This window comes from Lynx rufus, unplaced genomic scaffold (genome assembly GCF_022079265.1).
Source record: "Lynx rufus isolate CCGP_SWC_20201006 ecotype Redwood Valley unplaced genomic scaffold, mLynRuf1.p SCAF_13, whole genome shotgun sequence".
Taxonomy (NCBI): domain Eukaryota; kingdom Metazoa; phylum Chordata; class Mammalia; order Carnivora; family Felidae; genus Lynx; species Lynx rufus.
Window position 1 is genome coordinate 59,578,612 of NW_025814827.1, and position 18,766 is coordinate 59,597,377.

An 18,766-nucleotide genomic window follows, 5' to 3' on the forward strand; every position below is an offset into this window, starting at 1 on the left:
ATTTTGTACACTTTCAACAAACTATTTTTCACTTTTGAGGTCCAATTATTTCAGACAGGAGTAGATATTAGCTTTCAGAAAACAAACACTAAAGCATGGGTGTTGATAGGAAAAAAAATCACATAAAGAACTAGAAAAGTTCAGAATTTAAAGTGCAGGAGGAAGATATTAAAGTGTGATTTGTTTTCAGTTATGTAGTAGCTACTGCCCCCCTGAGGTTAAAAAGTGTTAGTGACTCCAAGCAATATTCCCCTCGATTGAAATTTATTATTAGCACTTACTTTTTTCTTTAATTTTTTAAAGTTTTTACTTATTTTTGAGAGACAGAGACAGAGCATAAACAGAGGACGGACAGAGACAGAGGGAGACACAGAATCTGAAGTTGGCTCCAGGCTTTGAGCTGTCAGCACAGAGCCAAACACAGGGCTTGAACCCACAAACCATGAGATCCTGACCTGAGCCAAAGTCGGACACGTAACCAACTAAGCCACACAGGCTCCCCTATCCTTAGCATTTTCTAACATGTTTCTCTAAAATGCTTCCCTTTGCTGTTTTTATTATGTTATTATTTATTTTCTTCCTTTAGTGATTCTCTCCTTTGTTCACTGAAGGCTTAATAATATAAAAAATCAGAGTCAATTAAAGTGTTCCTTGAATTCAAGAACTAGTTCAGCAATTCCACAAATAATAGAAAGTGAAAATAATACAGAGAAATGTAATGACACATTCCTCAACAGAAAAAAAGAACACAGAATCATTTTTGTCTCTTGACAAGTTTTGTCTCACATCCTTCTAAAAATTTAATAGTAAAGGATTTGCTAGAAATAAAACTTTATTAATTTTATGAAATCACAGGATTCAGAAATAAATGACAATTATACTCTATTGTATGAGTCCTCTAACACATAAAAAATCTTTCATTGATAGGCAAATATTAAATATGCCTTCCTCCCTACAGATATCTGACTGGTAGGTTAGTTCTATAACTTTCTAGAATCATCAGCAACTGATATTTTTAGCACAAAGCACTGCTGTATAAATCATTTTTATCTCTAATCTCTGAGGGCTTATGTAACCTACATACTATTACATATAATATAGTGATTGAATGGTAATATCTCTGAGTTACTTTTTAGCTACAACTTCCAAGAAACATTTATGCTACATATGGTGTCATTGAGTTGTGAAAAGAAGTGTCCATTTTTAACCCAGACTCCAAGCAGGGAGGGACTTCCTGTGGTTATAGCCCACAAGGAATCCCCACCCAGTAGAGTAGACCCAGCAGGCAGAAAAGACCATAACCACACAACATTGTGCAGAGAGCTGCTGCCTCGTGTCACCTTCCTCATTAACAAGAAAAGCAGGCAGATGGCTTTGTCCAGCATTTTAAAGGCAAGCATAACCTTTCATTAGAATTGGCTGATGAATGGGAACCTGGGTGGCTCAGTCAGTTAAGCATCCGACTTCAGCTCAGGTCATGAGTTCTGCATCGGGCTCTCTGCTGACAGCTCAGAGCCTGGAGCCTGCTTCAAATTCTGTGTTTCCCTCTCTCTCTGCCCCTCCCACACTTACACGCTGTTCCTCTCTCTCAAAAATAAATAAACATTTTAAAAAATGTAAAAAAGAATTGGTTGATGAAGGTTCAGCTGTTAAGGTTTACTTTGAGCAGTTTATAAGCAAATCCTGTAACTAGGAATAACAGTAAGAACTGTATATCACGAAATAGAGTGTGGAGGAAGAGTCGAGAGGGTGGGACTCAGGAGAAAAATCTGGGCAAAGAATGTATCAGAAAACAGACCCATTCCCAAGACATGCTGATTAAGAAGTATCTGTGAGAGGGGCATCTGGGTGGCTTAGTTGGTTAAATGTCCGACTTCTGCTCAGGTCATGATCTCACAGTTCATGGGTTTGAGCCCCACAGCAGGCTCTGTGCTGACAGCTTGGAGCCTGGAGCCTGCTCCAGATTCTGTGTCTCCCCTTCTTTCTGTCCCTCCCCCGCTCATGTTCGTGCGTTTTCTCTCCCTCAAAAATAAATAAACATTTAAAAAATAATAATAAAAAAAAAAGAAGTATCTGTGAGAGAAGAACCAGATACTGACAGTGGGATTCTCTTTATGCATACCATTCATACTCTTCTTGTGGGTGCGTAACAAAGGGCTTGGACGAAGATGTCCAGATAACATAGATAGCAGATCCCAGAGTGAGCTGTAAGATAGGCCATCAAGCAGAAATATAAATGGGGTGATGCATGCTTCCCACCTAGCACAGGACCTAGCCATTGTTAAATGGGACTATGTCTATGACTTAGAGTGATCTTTAAGTCTATTTGGTGGGAGTAACCTAAAAGTGATCAGCTAGCTACAGTCTCCATTAGGTGGCTGAGGGGTGGGAAACTACACACGCTGAACAAGTTTAAAGGGACAGGCAGACACAAATTACAGTAGCTTTCATAATTATGGCTCATGATCCTACTCATTCAATATACTAGTTACAAAGATGTGGAGTGAATCATATATAATTCCTGTTACTCATTGACATGAAGGCTTTTGTTGTCTTCAGAAAGCTGTAAGTTAGTAATCCTGCTGGATAGTGTTAGAAAGACCCCTAAACCAGATGGGCAGATAAAACACTACGACTCCTGGGACTGTATCCAAATGTGCCACACTCTCAGTTCCTCTGATTAGTTTCATGAATACCAAATCCCTATTCTTTGCAATATCAGGTCAGAAGGTAAATTTATCATGGTCACTGTATCTTCGTTTCACCAATAAGTTTAATTCTTCTCACATAATGGGGATTTGTTGTAAGGGCACATTTGGGAATCAGGATAAAAGGATTCCAGAAATAGCAATTCTGTAACATTCAAGGCAATCTAGGAACCATTCCCCAGCTGGACTTCATGGATCTTAACCTTAATGTTCCACACATTTTGTTTCTTTTCTATCATTTTTCCTCTCATTACAGAATGGCTACTGTTCTCTGGATTTTTCTATTCAACTTTTAGGAGTGCCTTTAGAAAATTTGATCCCATCCCTTTGTTTAGGAAAGAGACTGAGGTTGGCTGCTTAACTCAGCAGAGGGCTGTAAGAGGGAGGACATCTCGGGTGTAGCAGGCATGGTGACTGACATGTCTCATACACTATGTAAAACATTTGGTTTTCTTCATCTGTAGTGGTAACCTTAGGTTTTAAGTTATAAGTGGGTTTTAACTATGACAGAAACTGAGCCATATATAACATATATCATAGCTACATCATTATTAAACACATTTTGTGATTATATTCTTAATAAATAAAAGTATTCTCTGGACAAATTTAAATGTATCTCTGACAATCACAGCTTCATAATCTATTTAATCAAAAGAAATCCCCACATCATTCCACAGAAATATGATTTTATGGAAGGTCTTGCAGAAAGGTGGAGAGTTTTTTCAATCCAGTTAGTCTCCTTCGTTAGATACAGTCAGATTCTTAAGTTTTACAGACAACAAATGCTATTAACTCAAAACTGTAGGGGCGCCTGGGTGGCTCAGTCGGTTGAACGTCTGACTTCGGCTCAGGTCATGATCTCACAGTTTGTGAGTTCGAGCCCTGCGTTGGGCTCTGTGCTGACAGCCCAGAGCCTAGAACCTGCTTCAGATTCTGTGTCTCCCTCTCTCTCTGCCCCTCCCCTGCTCACGCTCTGTCTCTCTCTGTCTCAAAAATGAATAAAAAACATTAAAAAAATTTTTTAAATAAATAAATAAATAAAACTGTAAGGTGCAGGTGGAGAAGCAGATGTAGCTGTCACCGGTATAGGCTGAGTTCGCACAGTGCTGCGGTTGAGTGGGTGCTGAGTGTTCCTGCCAGAGAACCTGCAATAACAAAACATTAGTTCCCTGAAACCATGCTGGACTTTAGACTCCAAATGGAAACTAATCATTAGAGTCATTTACAACAAGCCATGTCAAATGTGTGTGTGACGTTCAATAAGCAAACATAATCGAAAAGGTTCACTGTAAACAGATGAGAAGATGAGAAGACAAGAACATACACAAAACTGTAGTCTGTTGGTCTAAAGTCTGCTCAGACTATTAAATTTATTTTTCTAACTTTGGCAAGATCCATGTCTACCCTCATGCATAATAAACATACCTAATTAAGAACACTTCATAACATGTCTTAGCAATCTATCTCATGGTCCTAAAAAATGGAACATATCATCCTTAAAATGATTAAAGGCAATTGTTAATTAAGCCATTTCACAGATTATTACTTAGGATCTTATTTTCTCAAAACCCCTGTTAAAATACAGAACCTAATTCTGGGTATTATCAAAACCCGGGATTCAATGAAAACATTCTCTTTGGTCACATGATATTGTACTACCATTAATATTTCAGTAACTTGATAGCTTTTCTAATAGAAATACTTCCTTGCTGAAAAAGATATATTTGATAAATCAGTTGGCTTAATGTTCTCATTAAAAATAGAATTTTAGAATTAAACGTTGCAAGAGACCATACATGATGGCATAATCCATGCTCAACAGAGGAAGACTGCCTGACTGTGCTCCCTACATACCTTGTTAGCACTTAGTAAATAATTAATAAAAGAACTTCATCTAATTTCATAGCTTCAGCTATCAAACTCTATGCTTATGGTTCCAAAACCTGCGTCTCCTGATTCCAGAATGCACATTTCCAACTGACTGTTGGACTTCTTTGTATGGAAGTCCCAAAACATGCTGAAAATGTTGCTTTTAGCAGAACTTGCTATTTAAATTGTGGTCCAGAAAGCAACACTGGTATCACCTGGGAACTTGTTAAAAGTGCCAAACCTCAGACTCGTTTCAGACCTACTTCAAAATCTGCATTTTGATTATCTGTAGGTGATTCCTATGCATGTTCAAGTTTGGGAAGTACTGCTGTAGGATACATCTCTGTTGAATTTTACTTCTTCACAGATGTTTTCAAACATGCAAAGTATTTGACCTATCAGCATCTCACAAGGATTTTATGAAGATTAATGTTTAAGCCTTTGCAGATTAAGTTATTTTTAAATTGCCTTGAAGACAGGAACTATCTGCTCTAATGCACTAAATAAAGTGAAATGTAATCCTTCATTTCTAGAGGTTCTTTTATCAGTATACTTATCACAGTTCAAAATGACATCCTTACTGTAACTCAAAAGCAATCTCCAAATTTGTTATTCTTAAAAAAATCTCTAACCTCTACAAAAATTGTTGATTCTATGGATCTCCCTACTTTGTCAAAACAAACAGTGCAGTTCCCAGAATAGGTTAAACATATACAGAAGATCATTCTGGGACTGCTCTGCCCTGTTAAGGCAGCTGAGCATTATCTGGACCCAGGGCAGAAAACAGCATTTTCCCCAGGAGAGCAAGCCACATTTCCTATGGAAAACAGATTCACACCACTTGGCTCTGCAATGCACGTTTCTTTACTTAAATACTCTGGTTATTGCAGCTGGAAAACACACAGTGCTCTGTTAGAAAGTGGGTGCACGATGTGCTACTTGGAAGCGGTTTTTCTAAATTGGCAAATACCTCCTGCATTATAGGCCGCCCTGCTCTCTTTTAATGACAATATCAGAGAATGCCGGATGGCTTTGTAGGTCAATGATCACAGTTCCTCAGAAGAATGTGTTGTATAAAACAGATTTAAATATTATCCATCAAATTCTGGTCAAGGTTTATTTTGGTATGTGACATGTTATTCGTTCCCAATTCACTAACATTATCTTTAAACGTGTTAAGTCATTTGCAGGATTCAGCAATTTACAGCTATCATGTTTTACTTGTCACTGAAAGTACTTTACAGAGGTCAGATGACCAACAATCTGGGGCTTTGACAGGGAATTCTTGAATTGGATAAAGAGGTAGGACTTGGGGCGCCTGGGTGGCGCAGTCGGTTAAGCGTCCGACTTCAGCCAGGTCACGATCTCGCGGTCCGTGAGTTCGAGCCCCGCGTCGGGCTCTGGGCTGATGGCTCAGAGCCTGGAGCCTGTTTCCGATTCTGTGTCTCCCTCTCTCTCTGCCCCTCCCCCGTTCATGCTCTGTCTCTCTCTGTCCCAAAAATAAATAAAACGTTGGAAAAAAAAAAAAAATTTTAAAGAGGTAGGACTTGACTTCAGTGGAGCTTTGAACTCCAAAATTCCACAATTTCTCAAGTTTGAAACTACTTCTACATTCCTGGGTAGTAAATGTATGATTATAACATCTAATCTTCCCTGAAATTCATGAGAGGAAAAATTTTAGATGGCTTGGTCATTAAACAACTAAACAATTATGCTTCTTGGGGTGCCTGGGTGGCTCAGTCACTTAAGCATGTGACTCTTGATTTCTGCTCAGGTCATGATCTCACGGTTCATGGGTTCAAGACCTGCATCGGGCTCTGTGCTGACAACATGGAGCCTGCTTGCAATTCTGTCTCCCTCTTTGCCCTTCACCCCACTCTCTCTCAAAATAAATAAATAAACATGAAAAAAAATGTTTTAATAAATCATTACATCAGTGGAACAATTTAGAAATTTTTCTTGGTGTAAAGTTTTAGATGACATTAATCAAAACTCAAAATAGTTGCAGTCTAAACCAGGCTTAAACAATTTACAGTAAAATGCTAAGTTTTAGGGGTGCCTGGGTGGCTCAGTTGGATTAAGTGCCTGACTTCTACTCAGGTCATGATCTCATGGTTCATGAGTTTGAGCCCCACATCGGGCTCTCTGTTGTCAGCACAGAGCCTGCTTTGAATCCTCTGTCCCCTCTCTCTCTCTCTGCCCCTCCCCTGCTTGTTCTCTCTCTCTCTCTCCCTCGAAAATAAATAAAAATTAAAAAAACAAACACTAAGCTTTAGATCAGCACACAGAAACTGTAGAGAAGACAATTAAATATGCAGTAACAAAATATAAGAAAATAAACATTTATACGGAAGAATCAAATTTCAAAGAACACCATGAAAGTAACAGATGTTTGTCCTACATGGTCAAAAGAAGTAAGCAATATTCAAATGCCTTGATCTATAACTAACTGGACATTTCTTCGAAACCAAAGGATCAAATGTCAATATGCACCATCACTCAGCCACTTGCTCTCATTTTTGTGAAAGAAGAAAAACTTCAGAGGGTTTTACCAAATGTAATAGGAATTTATCTTCAATTTTCTAGTTTATATACTATAGTGGAAATTGTTCTACCAAGAAGCTTTTCGAAAGTCGCTAGCATCAATCCCGAAGAAAGTTTTAAGAATTTAGGAATTTATGAAATTTGTGAAAATATCAAATTTACTTAGAAAGTTTTGCTATTTATATCTGTTGCTTCAAATGAAAAAAAAACTTGAAATTAATAAAGTGTTCTTCAAATAGTACATGATTTTGCTCATTACAGTGAAAAACCATTAAATGTTTTTCAATTTTAATAAAATACACTAAAAAGTATTAATCCAGTATTTTTTCCTTTGTCTTTTACCATGCTTTCCCTTTGCTACCTTCATTTTTCTTGCCTTTTTTTTTTTTTACCACATTGCTTTAATTTTTTTAAATGTTTATTTATTCTTGACAGAGAGAGAGCACAAGCAGGGGAGGGGCAGAGAGAGGGAGACAGAGAATCTGAAGCAGGCTCCAGGCCCTGAGCTGTCCGCACAGAGCCTGACATGGAGCTCGAACCCACAAACTGTTAGATCATGACCTGAGCCGAAACCAAGAGTTGGACACTTAACCAACTGACTGAGCCACCCAGGTACCCCATGATCAGATTGCTTTTATTGCTTTTTTTCTTCCACTGGTTTGGAAGCTACATGATCTGGTTTGAAAGTTTCATTGGTTTGATCTGTGTTATCCTTAACTTTTAAAAATACATAGCTAATTTTATGTTGATTAAGCCTAAAATTGACATCTCCATCCATCTTCCAAATGCTTGAGACATTTTAATATTTTTGGGTTTTTTTTTTTTTAATGTTTCCTTAGGAGGGAAAAAACCCCCAACTTCCCAGTATCACATCCTCAACCCAAATTATTGGACTTTATGTCGGTATAATCCATAGATGGGAAAGAAAAAAAATCTGAATTTCTTTAGTAATGTAACTTCATTATTCCATATCTAGTACTGTATACTGATTATTATATTCATCAGATAACAATACATTAAATCTAGATCAGCTTTTGTTTTTCTATTAAAGAAAGGAAGGATGAAGTGTTTTAATTTCACTACATAAACTATTAAAAAGCAAGCAAGAGAAACCATCTGAATTACTTGATAAAATGCTCAAGATGAATACAAATCAAGCATGTGGGAGTATAAACAGTATGCATGCATGTATATCGGAAACATGGAAAATGAAAATAAAATGGAAAGATAAGCATTAGAAAGCAAATAATCCTAATTTGTTGGTGTTTGAAAAATAACTGAAAAATTATTTTCATTTAAAATAAAACCAAGTGGGGGCGCCTGGGTGGCGCAGTCGGTTAAGCGTCCGACTTCAGCCAGGTCACAATCTCGCGGTCCATGAGTTCGAGCCCCGCGTCAGGCTCTGGGCTGATGGCTCAGAGCTTGGAGCCTGTTTCGGATTCTGTGTCTCCCTCTCTCTCTGCCCCTCCCCCGTTCATGCTCTGTCTCTCTCTGTCCCAAAAATAAATAAACGTTTAAAAAAATAAATAAAAAAAAAATAAAATAAAATAAAATAAAACCAAGTGCAATAAGCCACAGCACTTAATTTGTAACAGTTAATGAAAAATGCATTCGCTTTTGTCACTATATAATTCCCAAACACTACACCTAAGACTAATGCTTAGGTAGAACTAGAGACCTCTCTCCAATACTGCACATCTTTTCATCTGCGCCCTTGTGCTATTTTTCTAAAGGAGATCTAGGAACAAATTGATATGTAGTATGCAATGTTACTGGATCAAAGTATTTGGATTTTATTATTAGGGCAAAGGGAATGACATCATCAGATTTGTATTTCAGTGAATTGAAGAGAGGGGTGGAGGAGACTGGGGAAAGTAGACTGGTTAGGGGGCTGCTGCCCCAACCACGTAAGATACGATGAAGGTAGAACAGCAGTAAAACAGAGCGTAGTAAATAGATTAGGGGGATTATTAGAGAGGCTGAACTGGTGAATATAGTTACTAACGATGTGGAGAGTAAGAATGGAAAATGATTCATTGGTTTCTGGCCTGGACAAGCACATTCTCAGATGCAGTCTGTGTAGGTAGGGAATATAAGACACAAGTTTATCAATCCAGTGGGGAACTGGATAGAGAAAATGTCAGCTCACTTTTAGAATCAGCCAACAAAAGAATAAATTTATGTTGTTACAACAAAATAAAACTACACAGATGAGGTCTAAAGTTGTTTTTTAATTTTTAATGTTTATTTATTAATAATAATAAATAATATATTAATATTATATATTAATTAATTATATTAAATATTATATGTTAATTCTATATTAATATAATATAGAATATTAATATAATAATATAATAACAGAGCGTGATCAGGGGAGGGGTAGAGAGAGGGGGAGACACAGAATCTGAAGCAGGCTCCAGGCTCTCAGCTGTCAGCACAGAGCCTGACGCGGGGCTCGAACTCACAAACTGCGAGATCATGACCTGAGCCAAAGTCAGTCACCTAACCAACTGAGCCACCCAGGTGCCCCTAAAGTTGTTTTTAGAGGTAAGGCCACTAGGGGGCAGTAGGCTCAACAGTGAATACAAAATAGTTCTGGACCTACTGGAGCTTCTCAGTGCTGCTGCTGAATTCACAAATGCTCTTTATTCACTCTAAATTTCATTAAAAGGGTTAAACATTTCGTTCTTCAACAATCAAATTAAATAGCTAATAATTTAGTAATATCTAAATTAGACACAGATCCCAGGTTATTTCTTTTAAATGTCAAGTTAAAAGGGCATAATACATTTGCTCCTCCTTATCCCTTCAATACAAAGGTGCTTCAGCTTGTGTAATTGAGTTAGAAGTAAAGGGTAAGTACTGAATTCTATCATTCGAGAGTAACAATGCATTCTTAAAGAGCTTAAGTTAAGGGGCCACACAAATAAACATGTATCATCATCACAGAGGCTTTCAAAAGTGTGTTTAACTCCAAAACACAATTTCCTTATAGCCAAAACAACTACTTTGGGGGGGGATGAAAATACTCGAAAACTGATGGTGGTTGGGATACCTGAGTGGTTCTGTTGGTTAAGCATCTGTCTTAGGCTCAGGTCATGATCTCACAGCTTGTGAGTTTGACTCCCACATCAGGCTCTCTGCTGTCACTGCAGAGTCTGCTTCACACCCCCGTCTCCCTCTTTCTCTGCCCCTCCCCTGTTTGTGCTCTTCCTCTCTTCCTCAAAAATACATAAAAACATTTAAAATAACTGTGGTCGATGATTACACAACTCTGAATATTCTAAGAACCTCTGAGCTGTATACTTTAAATGGGTGAATTGTGTGGGTGTGTGAATTATACCCCAATAAAGCTATTCTTAAAAAATGAATACTTTTTAATCTACTCATAGCAGGTTTTATAATTGGTCTAATTTTACATCAGGCTTCTCAGGCTTTATTAGACTTTGAAATAAGCAGGAAAACACAGAAAAAGTATATTTTATTGGTATTTAGGCCTAGCACAGTTCAATTCAAATAAAATGGAACAGAGCAATTTATTTAATTGAATACAACATATAAACATTTTTTTTTAAGTTTCTGTTTTATCATACGATTGTGTTCATGCAAGTACAATCATCAAACTGTCCTTCCAAGCATTTATCATAGCACCACCTTTTATTTGCAGTACTTGATATAAATTTCATTGTCAAACATATCTGGCTTTAGCAATGTAAACATTTGCTACAAGTAAACTTTAAAAGGTAAAAGTGAATTATACTAATGAATAAATCAAAATAAAACTGAGCATCACCACATGATATAATTCAACAAAATATTATATAATACTGTTTGAGTAAGAACTTAATACATTTCACAATATGGAAGCAGAAATAAGAAATAATATGTAAACTCCCAAAATAGTGTTAAAATACTGAAGGATATAATGTAAAATTTACCTCAGAAAAACAAGGGGAAACAACATAACCATGCAGTAAAAACCAAATTTGCTTTAGTAGTGATGACAGTTATTTTACTGCAAAGCCTTCCTAAAACGCATTCTGACAAAATGGTTTATTTTCTATCTCCCTTTTTAAAAAACTTATCATGTCTCATTACATAGGTTGGGTACTTTATGGGAATTTCACATTTGTCAGTTGTGGGATTGTTACCCCAAAAAACTTTCCATCTCTAAACTATTTTTCCAAATGACCAAAAACATTAAATTATCTTCATGAAAATTACCATAGATAAAGTCAAATAATTCCTAAACAAATCATCATAAAAATAAATCTGCCTTAACAGAATAAGTACAGAAAAAGGTGTATATATAAGTGCTTGAAAATCACAGATATATTTCAATGAATAGGCAAAAATGTTCACATTTATCATTACTGTCAATGATTTTGCTTACTTGGTTAAAATCAAGAAACAAGTTTTCAAAAAGTCAGCAAGGACATTCAGTGCCACTTTGTATTTTTCTGCAATATACAAATGAGTTATGTCTCTGTAGTGCAAGGCCAACTGTATTTCAACTCTTTAACATAATTAAGTTATAAAGACCTCAGATTTCTAAAACCAGCCATAATACTGTGGCAAGCAAAATAAATTTGTTCTTATTGCTCTTATATTCCAGCTTATTCTACAAATGTGAACATTTTTCCACATGTCTCAAACCATACTAATACAAAGAGTCTAGAGAGATACCTGTATTGGTTTCCACAGATAAACTGAAAAAAGAAATTGAAGTATTCTTTCATCTTAAGTGTCCTTAATATGCTTAGCACTTCAAGCAGCACTTGACACAGCAAGTTTCTTCAAGTGATCCATAAACACTTGTAAACTAACATCATCTGTGAGAATAGGTGCTCCAGACTCCTGGAAGAAAAGAAAGATATTTGCTATGATTAAAACATAGCAGTTTTAACATAGAGTGTGCTGACAGCACAGAGCCTGCTTTGGATCCCGTCTCCCTCTCTCTCTCTCTCTGCCCCTCCCCGGCCTGTGCACATGTGTGCTCATACTCTCTCTACTCTCTCTCTTTCTCTCTCTCTCTCAAAAATAAAGGAATAAACATTTTTTAAAATGTAAATAAGTAAATAAATAAATAAATCACAAGAAAATCACTGTAAGCAGAATAATGCCTATGCTCCAGTTGTATAATACAGAATCTGACTGGCCTTACTTAGTCCCAGGTTCCCGAGAGGGAAATTCCTTGGAATTTCCTAACATAGTGTCTTTGAAAACATAGTGTCTTTGTTATTCATAAGCCCTCAGATCACACTTGAGTTTATGCTTTGAGATGAGATAACTCAGGATGAGGGCCAATCACCAGAAAGATCAATATGATTAGAGGGTGGGGTGGGGGGATTTAAGACAGCCTGACCTCTAGGGAAGGGAAGTGAGGTGAAGGGAGGGAAAAGAGGAAGGGAGCTGGAGATTCAATCAATCCTGGCTGGTAGTAAAGAAACAAACAAGTAACTCTGGACACCAAAGCTCAGTGGAGCTTCCTGTTTAACAAATTTATCAATGCTAGGAGGGTGACACAACCTGATTCTACAGAGAAAGAACACAAAAGCTCTATCTAGAACCCTTCCAGACCTCACTCTGTGGGTCTCTTCGCTAATCCTTATTTGTAATCTTTAAAATAAAACTGTGATCATAAGTAACAGTGCTCTCCTGAGTTCTGTGAGTTGTTCTAGGGAATTATCAAACCTGAGGGGGGGCTTGTGGGGAAGCCACCCCCTACAACCACACACACATACACACGCACGCGCACACACACACACACACACACACACACACAGATCTGTAGCTAGTTGGTCAGAAGTACAGGGAACCTGGGATCCCACCTGCAGCTGGCATCTGAAGTTGGGGGCAGTCTTGTTCTGAACCATGTCCTTTCACTTGCAGAATCTGCATTACCAGTAAGTGGTCAGCATCAGATTTGCACCGCAGAATCAGAATAGCTCCAGACCCAACTTAATCTTTATAGTACTAAAGTAAGTGCTCATTTGTCTTGACTGTATTGCCGCTTTTATCACTACTAAGGAATAAATCTCTCTTGGTGAGATTATTGCTGCCTACTAAAATACACTTGAGAGGCACCTGGGTGGCTTAGTCGGTTGAGCTTCCGACTCTTGATTTGGGGCTTCTGATTCTTGATTTTGGCCAAGGTCATGGGATAGAGCCCTGCACTGGACTCCACACTCAGCATGGAGCCTTTTTAAGATTCTCTCTCCCTTTCTCTCTCTCTCCCCCCCTCCCTCTCTCTCTCCCCTCCCTCTCTTCTCTCTTTCCCCCTCTCTCCCTCTCTCCTGCTTGTGCTCCCTCGCTTTCTCTCTAAAATAAAAATAAAAAAATAAAATTGCACATATTTCGGGGCACCAGGGTGGCTCAGCTGGTTGAGTATCCACTCTTGCTTTCAGCTCAGGTCATAATTCCAGGGTCATGGGATAGAGCCCCATGTCAGGCTCTGTGCTGAACATGGAGCCTACTTGAGGTTCTCTTGTTCTCCCTCTCCCTCTGCCCCTCGCCCCTGCTCACAAGCTCTCTCTCAAATAAAAAAAAAGGAAAATAATATTGCACATATTTGGGGGCACCTGGGTGGCAGTCAGTTGAGCATCTGACTCTTGATTTTGGCTCAGGTCATGATCCCAGAATCCCAGGATCAAGCCCCACGTTGGGCTCTGCACTGAGCATGGAGTCTGCTTGAAATTCTCTCTCCCTTTCTCTCTGGCCCTCTCCCCCCAACTTTAAAAAAAAAAAAAAAACTGCACATATTTTAACAGAAATGCCAGTTGGAAGGAAGAATATTTACAGTATTTTTATTTATTTTTAAATTTTTGTTTTTTTGAGAGAGAGGGAAAGAGAGAACAAGTGCGGGAGGGGCAGACAGAGAAGGGGACAGAGAATCTGAAGCAGGCTCTGTGCTGACAGCAGAGAGCCCAATGCAAGGCTCAAACTCATGAACTGTGAGATCATGACCAGATCCAAAGTCAGACACTTAACTGACTGAGCCACCCAGGCATCCACACAGCATTTTTAAAATAAACTATTCTTATAACTTTTCATTCAAGTCACTTTAATTGATCTCTGTGGGTTCTACGTAACAAGAGTTAGGGAAAATTCCTATTCTTTATTTTAATAAAAACTGTGTTGACAGAATGACCCTGGTAATCCAATCCACTAATAATGAAAAAGGTTTTCTAGGGGTGCTTGGGTGGCTCAGTCAGTTGAGAATCTATCTGACTCTTGATTTCAGCCCAAGTCATGATCTCACAGTTCCTGGGATTGAACCCCAGGATTCTTGCTTGGGATTCTCGCTTTCTGCCCCTCCCCCACTTACTCTTTCTTTCTCTCTTAAAATAAATAAATAAAAATTTTTTTAAAAAAGGTTTTCTAGATTTTATATCTGGATTTTTAAATTTTTCACCTAATACTCAAGTTCTCATTTATAAGTAAATATAAAAAATCTAACACAAAGTAGTTAGGTAATTTTCAGAGATCAGCAAGTGAGGATCAACTGTAAGATGGAAATTTATAGCTCTTGTAAATTCTAGTCTGGCATAGCCACAGACCTGCCATAACTTCTGCTGAATAAAGAAAAGTCCATTTTATTATGTATTTTCATGAGCTAATTATAAGAATTTTAAAAACTTGTTAAGGAAGGAAGACAATAGCACTGGGATTAACAGCTTGGAGTTTGGAGCCAGACTGCATGGGCTCAATTCCTTGCTCAGCCACTTATTGCCTGTATGACTTTGAGGAAGTTACTTAACCCCTCTGTGTCTTAGTTTCCTCATCTTTAAAATAAGGATAATAACAGGACCTATTTCACATGGTTGTTATAATGATTAAATAAGTTCAACTGTATAAAGAAACAGAATACCTGACACACACAACAGGAATACATGTTTCAACTATTATCATTATTACCTTTTCTGAAAAACCTATTATTTTATAACACTGAAATATCTTTCCTTATTCAACATTCACAGTTAACACAGAGAAGCAAAGGTCTCAAAAATATGACTTAGACTAGTAATAACCTGGTAGCTCTTGGATTTTTTCTTTCTGCAACTATTCCTGATTTTTCTTCAATTTACACATTTTCCACCTCAATTCACCCAATCTCAGATCTATTTCTCCTGGTCAAGGCAAAATATATATCAATTTTCTAATTTATATACTGTAGAGATCTTATTTGAAATTATAAATAGTAACGGTCACCTCAAACTTATCAAAAACTTGCAGCTGATTGATCTTAATTTTTCAACTGTGCCTTTTTCCTCCTTAAAATATATCCAGGTTCAGGCAGAAAGATCTAAACTTTATATCATTTAGTATATGAAGCACTACAAGCAATGGGGAAACAGTGTTGCTGTGGTGCCCTCTTCAGGCCATCCATAGATAAAACTCACTGGGGACTCGATTTCTGACAAAAAGAAAACTAAAGTGTAAGATTGTATAATTTTCAGTAAAATACCTGGCTACCAAGTTAACTTCCTAAATAGCAATCATCAATTTAATTTAATGATTAAAAATTCAGATTCTCCAGTCATAAAGGCCTAGAGTCAAATCCAGACCTGCCATAATTTGCCTATGTGATGCTGGATAAGTTACTTAAGCTATATAAGCCTCAATTTCCTCTTCTGAAAAATACAGTTAATAGTACTCCCTCATAAGAGTGTTTTGATGGTTAAATAGGACTGCATAAAAATCTCAGCACAGTAACTAAAACAGCATAGATTCAATTTATTAGTTATGATATCTATAAAAATAATAGCATAATTTACAAAAATCGTAGGTCAAGAAAGACCTTAGGGCTCTCATTTATGCCTCTAATGCCTTTGCTTCCAGGCTATAATAAACTTCAAAGTTTAAAACAGATTTTCTTTCCTATTTAAAATATCTTTAGGGAGAGACTTAATTTTTTTCCCCATTGATAACAAGAAAAACTAATATTTACCAAGTCTTACCGTGCATATCAAGCACGTATTAAACTCTGTAATATACAAGGAAGAAAAGGCAAAGAGAAGACTTTGAAAACTTATAGAGGTTTCAACTACCAGCCCAGAATGATGTTTCTCCATGTTTAATGGCTCAACAAGTTCTTTATAAGTCTACCAACTACATCTCCATGTTGTAATTTTTTTTTAAGTAGGCTCCATGCCCAATGTGGGGCTTGAACTCACGACCCCGAGGTCGAGAGTTGCATGCTCTACCGAGTCAACCAGGTGCCCCCATGTTGTAATTTAAACCCAGAAAAGCAAGAAGCAAGTTATTATTTACATGATCTAAACTACATTAAAAAAAAATTTTTTTTTAAATGTTTGTTTATTTTTGAGAGAGGGAGACAGAGCGTGAGCAGGGGAGGGGCAGAGAGAGAGGGAGACACAGAATCTGAAGCAGGCTCCAGACTCTGAGCTGTCAGCACAGAGCCAGACGCGGGGCTCAAACCCATGAACTGTGAGATCATGACCTGAGCCGAAGTTGGACGCTTAACTGACTGAGCCACCCAGGTGCCCCTAAACTATATTTTTTAATGTAGAAATTAAGCTACAAAGATATATTTTATTTGGTCTGCATTAATGTGGGCTCACAACATTTTGTTAACTAAATTATGTGAATGGCAACAATCAGCTGGAGGGGAGGAACAGTTACCCCCTTTGGAAAAGGATTTCTGTATCCTTCCCATAAGCCCTCTGACCCCAGGTATTGCCTCTTCACAATGAGAGTATCAGATTTTCTTATATTCATCCAGCTTCACTCATCTGTTAGTCACCTGGCCCCTCAGAGCATTTGATAGGGGACCCGACAAATACTATTTTAAAGTATCCTTCAACCTCCCCTTCTCCATATTGACGATTAATCACCATTTCCATGAACTTTATTAACTGGTGCTACTTTCCTGTTTTCTTGCAACTTTTTTCCCTAAACAAGTTTCTCTTTAGTTGTGAGATCCAGAACTAAAACCAGTACTCAGATAACTAAAGTATATATATATTTTTTTTTTAATTTTTTTTTTTTCACCGTTTATTTATTTTTGGGACAGAGAGAGACAGAGCATGAACGGGGGAGGGGCAGAGAGAGAGGGAGACACAGAATCGGAAACAGGCTCCAGGCTCCAAGCCATCAGCCCAGAGCCTGACGTGGGGCTCGAACTCACGGACCGTGAGATCGTGACCTGGCTGAAGTCGGACGCTTAACCGACTGCGCCACCCAGGCGCCCCAAGATAACTAAAGTATAATGGAAAGGCTGACTTATGGTACATTCTGTATTCCAAAATTCCACGTCATAGTTGGCTTTTTGTTCTACAGCAAGTGGAATGGGGTAGAGGGTGATATTGATGATGTATATGTATATCCATTATATGGGCATACATTTTTTACTCTCATGTGCTATATACTCTTTCTACATCTTCCCAGAGTGAGCTCCTATCCTCACTATAAAAACCTTACCTTTCAGAACTTTTAGACCATGGATTCAACTTATTTATCTATATCATAAATGCTCCTTAACTCCTGAACACCTCCACAAAGCTCCCATACTCTAATCTCTATTCTCCTGCCCAGATCTGTAATACTCAATACATGCTACGTTTAAGTACTGTGGAAAGTCAAAAATTAAAAGGACATAGCTATTACTCCCAAGTAACTTACAATCTAACGGGAGGGATAAGACCCATCAGAAATGGATGAGGGGCACCTGGGTGGCTCAGTCAGTTGAGCGTCTGACTTCGGCTCAGGTCATGATCTCGCAGTCCATGAGTCCGAGCCCCGCATCGGGCCCTGTGCTGACAGCTTGGAGCCTGGAGCCTGCTTCTGATTCTGTGTCTCCCTCTCTCTCTGCCCCTCCCCCGCTCATGCTCTGTCTCTCTCACTCTCAAAAATGAATAAATGTTAAAAAAAAATTTTTTTTTAATGGATGAAAATAAGGAATGAAGGGGCAGAGATAGTATACAAATCAAGTCATGCGATGACAGAAAAAATTTCAAGGAGTAAGTGAACTTTGAACTCAGCCTTGATGGACGGCTACCATGTGTACAAGTGGTGATAGGGACAAGTCACACAGAGGGTAACATGCTTAGTATATTCAAAGTGGAATAAGACTAAACAGTAGCTAAAAGTGGGAAAACTTATTTGGATTATGCCATAAATGACCCTCAAAAGAAGGTCTTATAAAGAGTTTATATGTAATTCCATAAGGGGTTATTTAAGATTAAAGATTTCTAGGAAGTACTCTGACCAAGAACTGCATTACAGAGACTACTCTGGCCAGTGCCAAAATGGAAAGAAAAGGGCTGAAGCACTGACAGTCTATGTGAATAGTAACAGGGCTTGACCTCAGTTAGTGACCGGGAAAGGAGGGAACAGATAAGGGAAATAGATCCAACCATTTGTGAATAGAGACAGAAGGGAGAAAATAAAATGCAAATGACTACAGTTCCAAGCCTTGGGAAATGAGATATGGTGGGGCCCTCTGTAAAAATGAGTAAGTCAGGCAGAACAAGATGGTATGAAAGAGAAGTTCAAGTTGGCACACACAGCTTATGAAATGTCTACAGGAAACTCAAGTGATATGTAACAGTCTATAGCTCAATGTGAGGCCAAACCAAAGGGAGAGGTTTGTAAGTTAGCCTCAGATGAAAGCTGAAGAC

General features: G+C 38.0%; 1 protein-coding gene across 4 annotated transcripts in view; it reads right to left on the reverse strand.

Moving 5' to 3' along the window:
* Positions 1 to 10,584: 10,584 nt before the first annotated feature.
* Positions 10,585 to 18,766, reverse strand: part of SEC23A (SEC23 homolog A, COPII coat complex component) — a 69,808-nt gene continuing 61,626 nt past the window's right edge. For all 4 annotated transcript variants that reach the window (XM_047075629.1, XM_047075630.1, XM_047075627.1 and 1 more), the window contains one exon: positions 10,585 to 11,981. In XM_047075629.1, the coding sequence (XP_046931585.1) occupies positions 11,892 to 11,981 (90 nt within the window). In that variant the 3' untranslated portion in view covers positions 10,585 to 11,891. The remainder of the gene's footprint in view (positions 11,982 to 18,766) is intronic.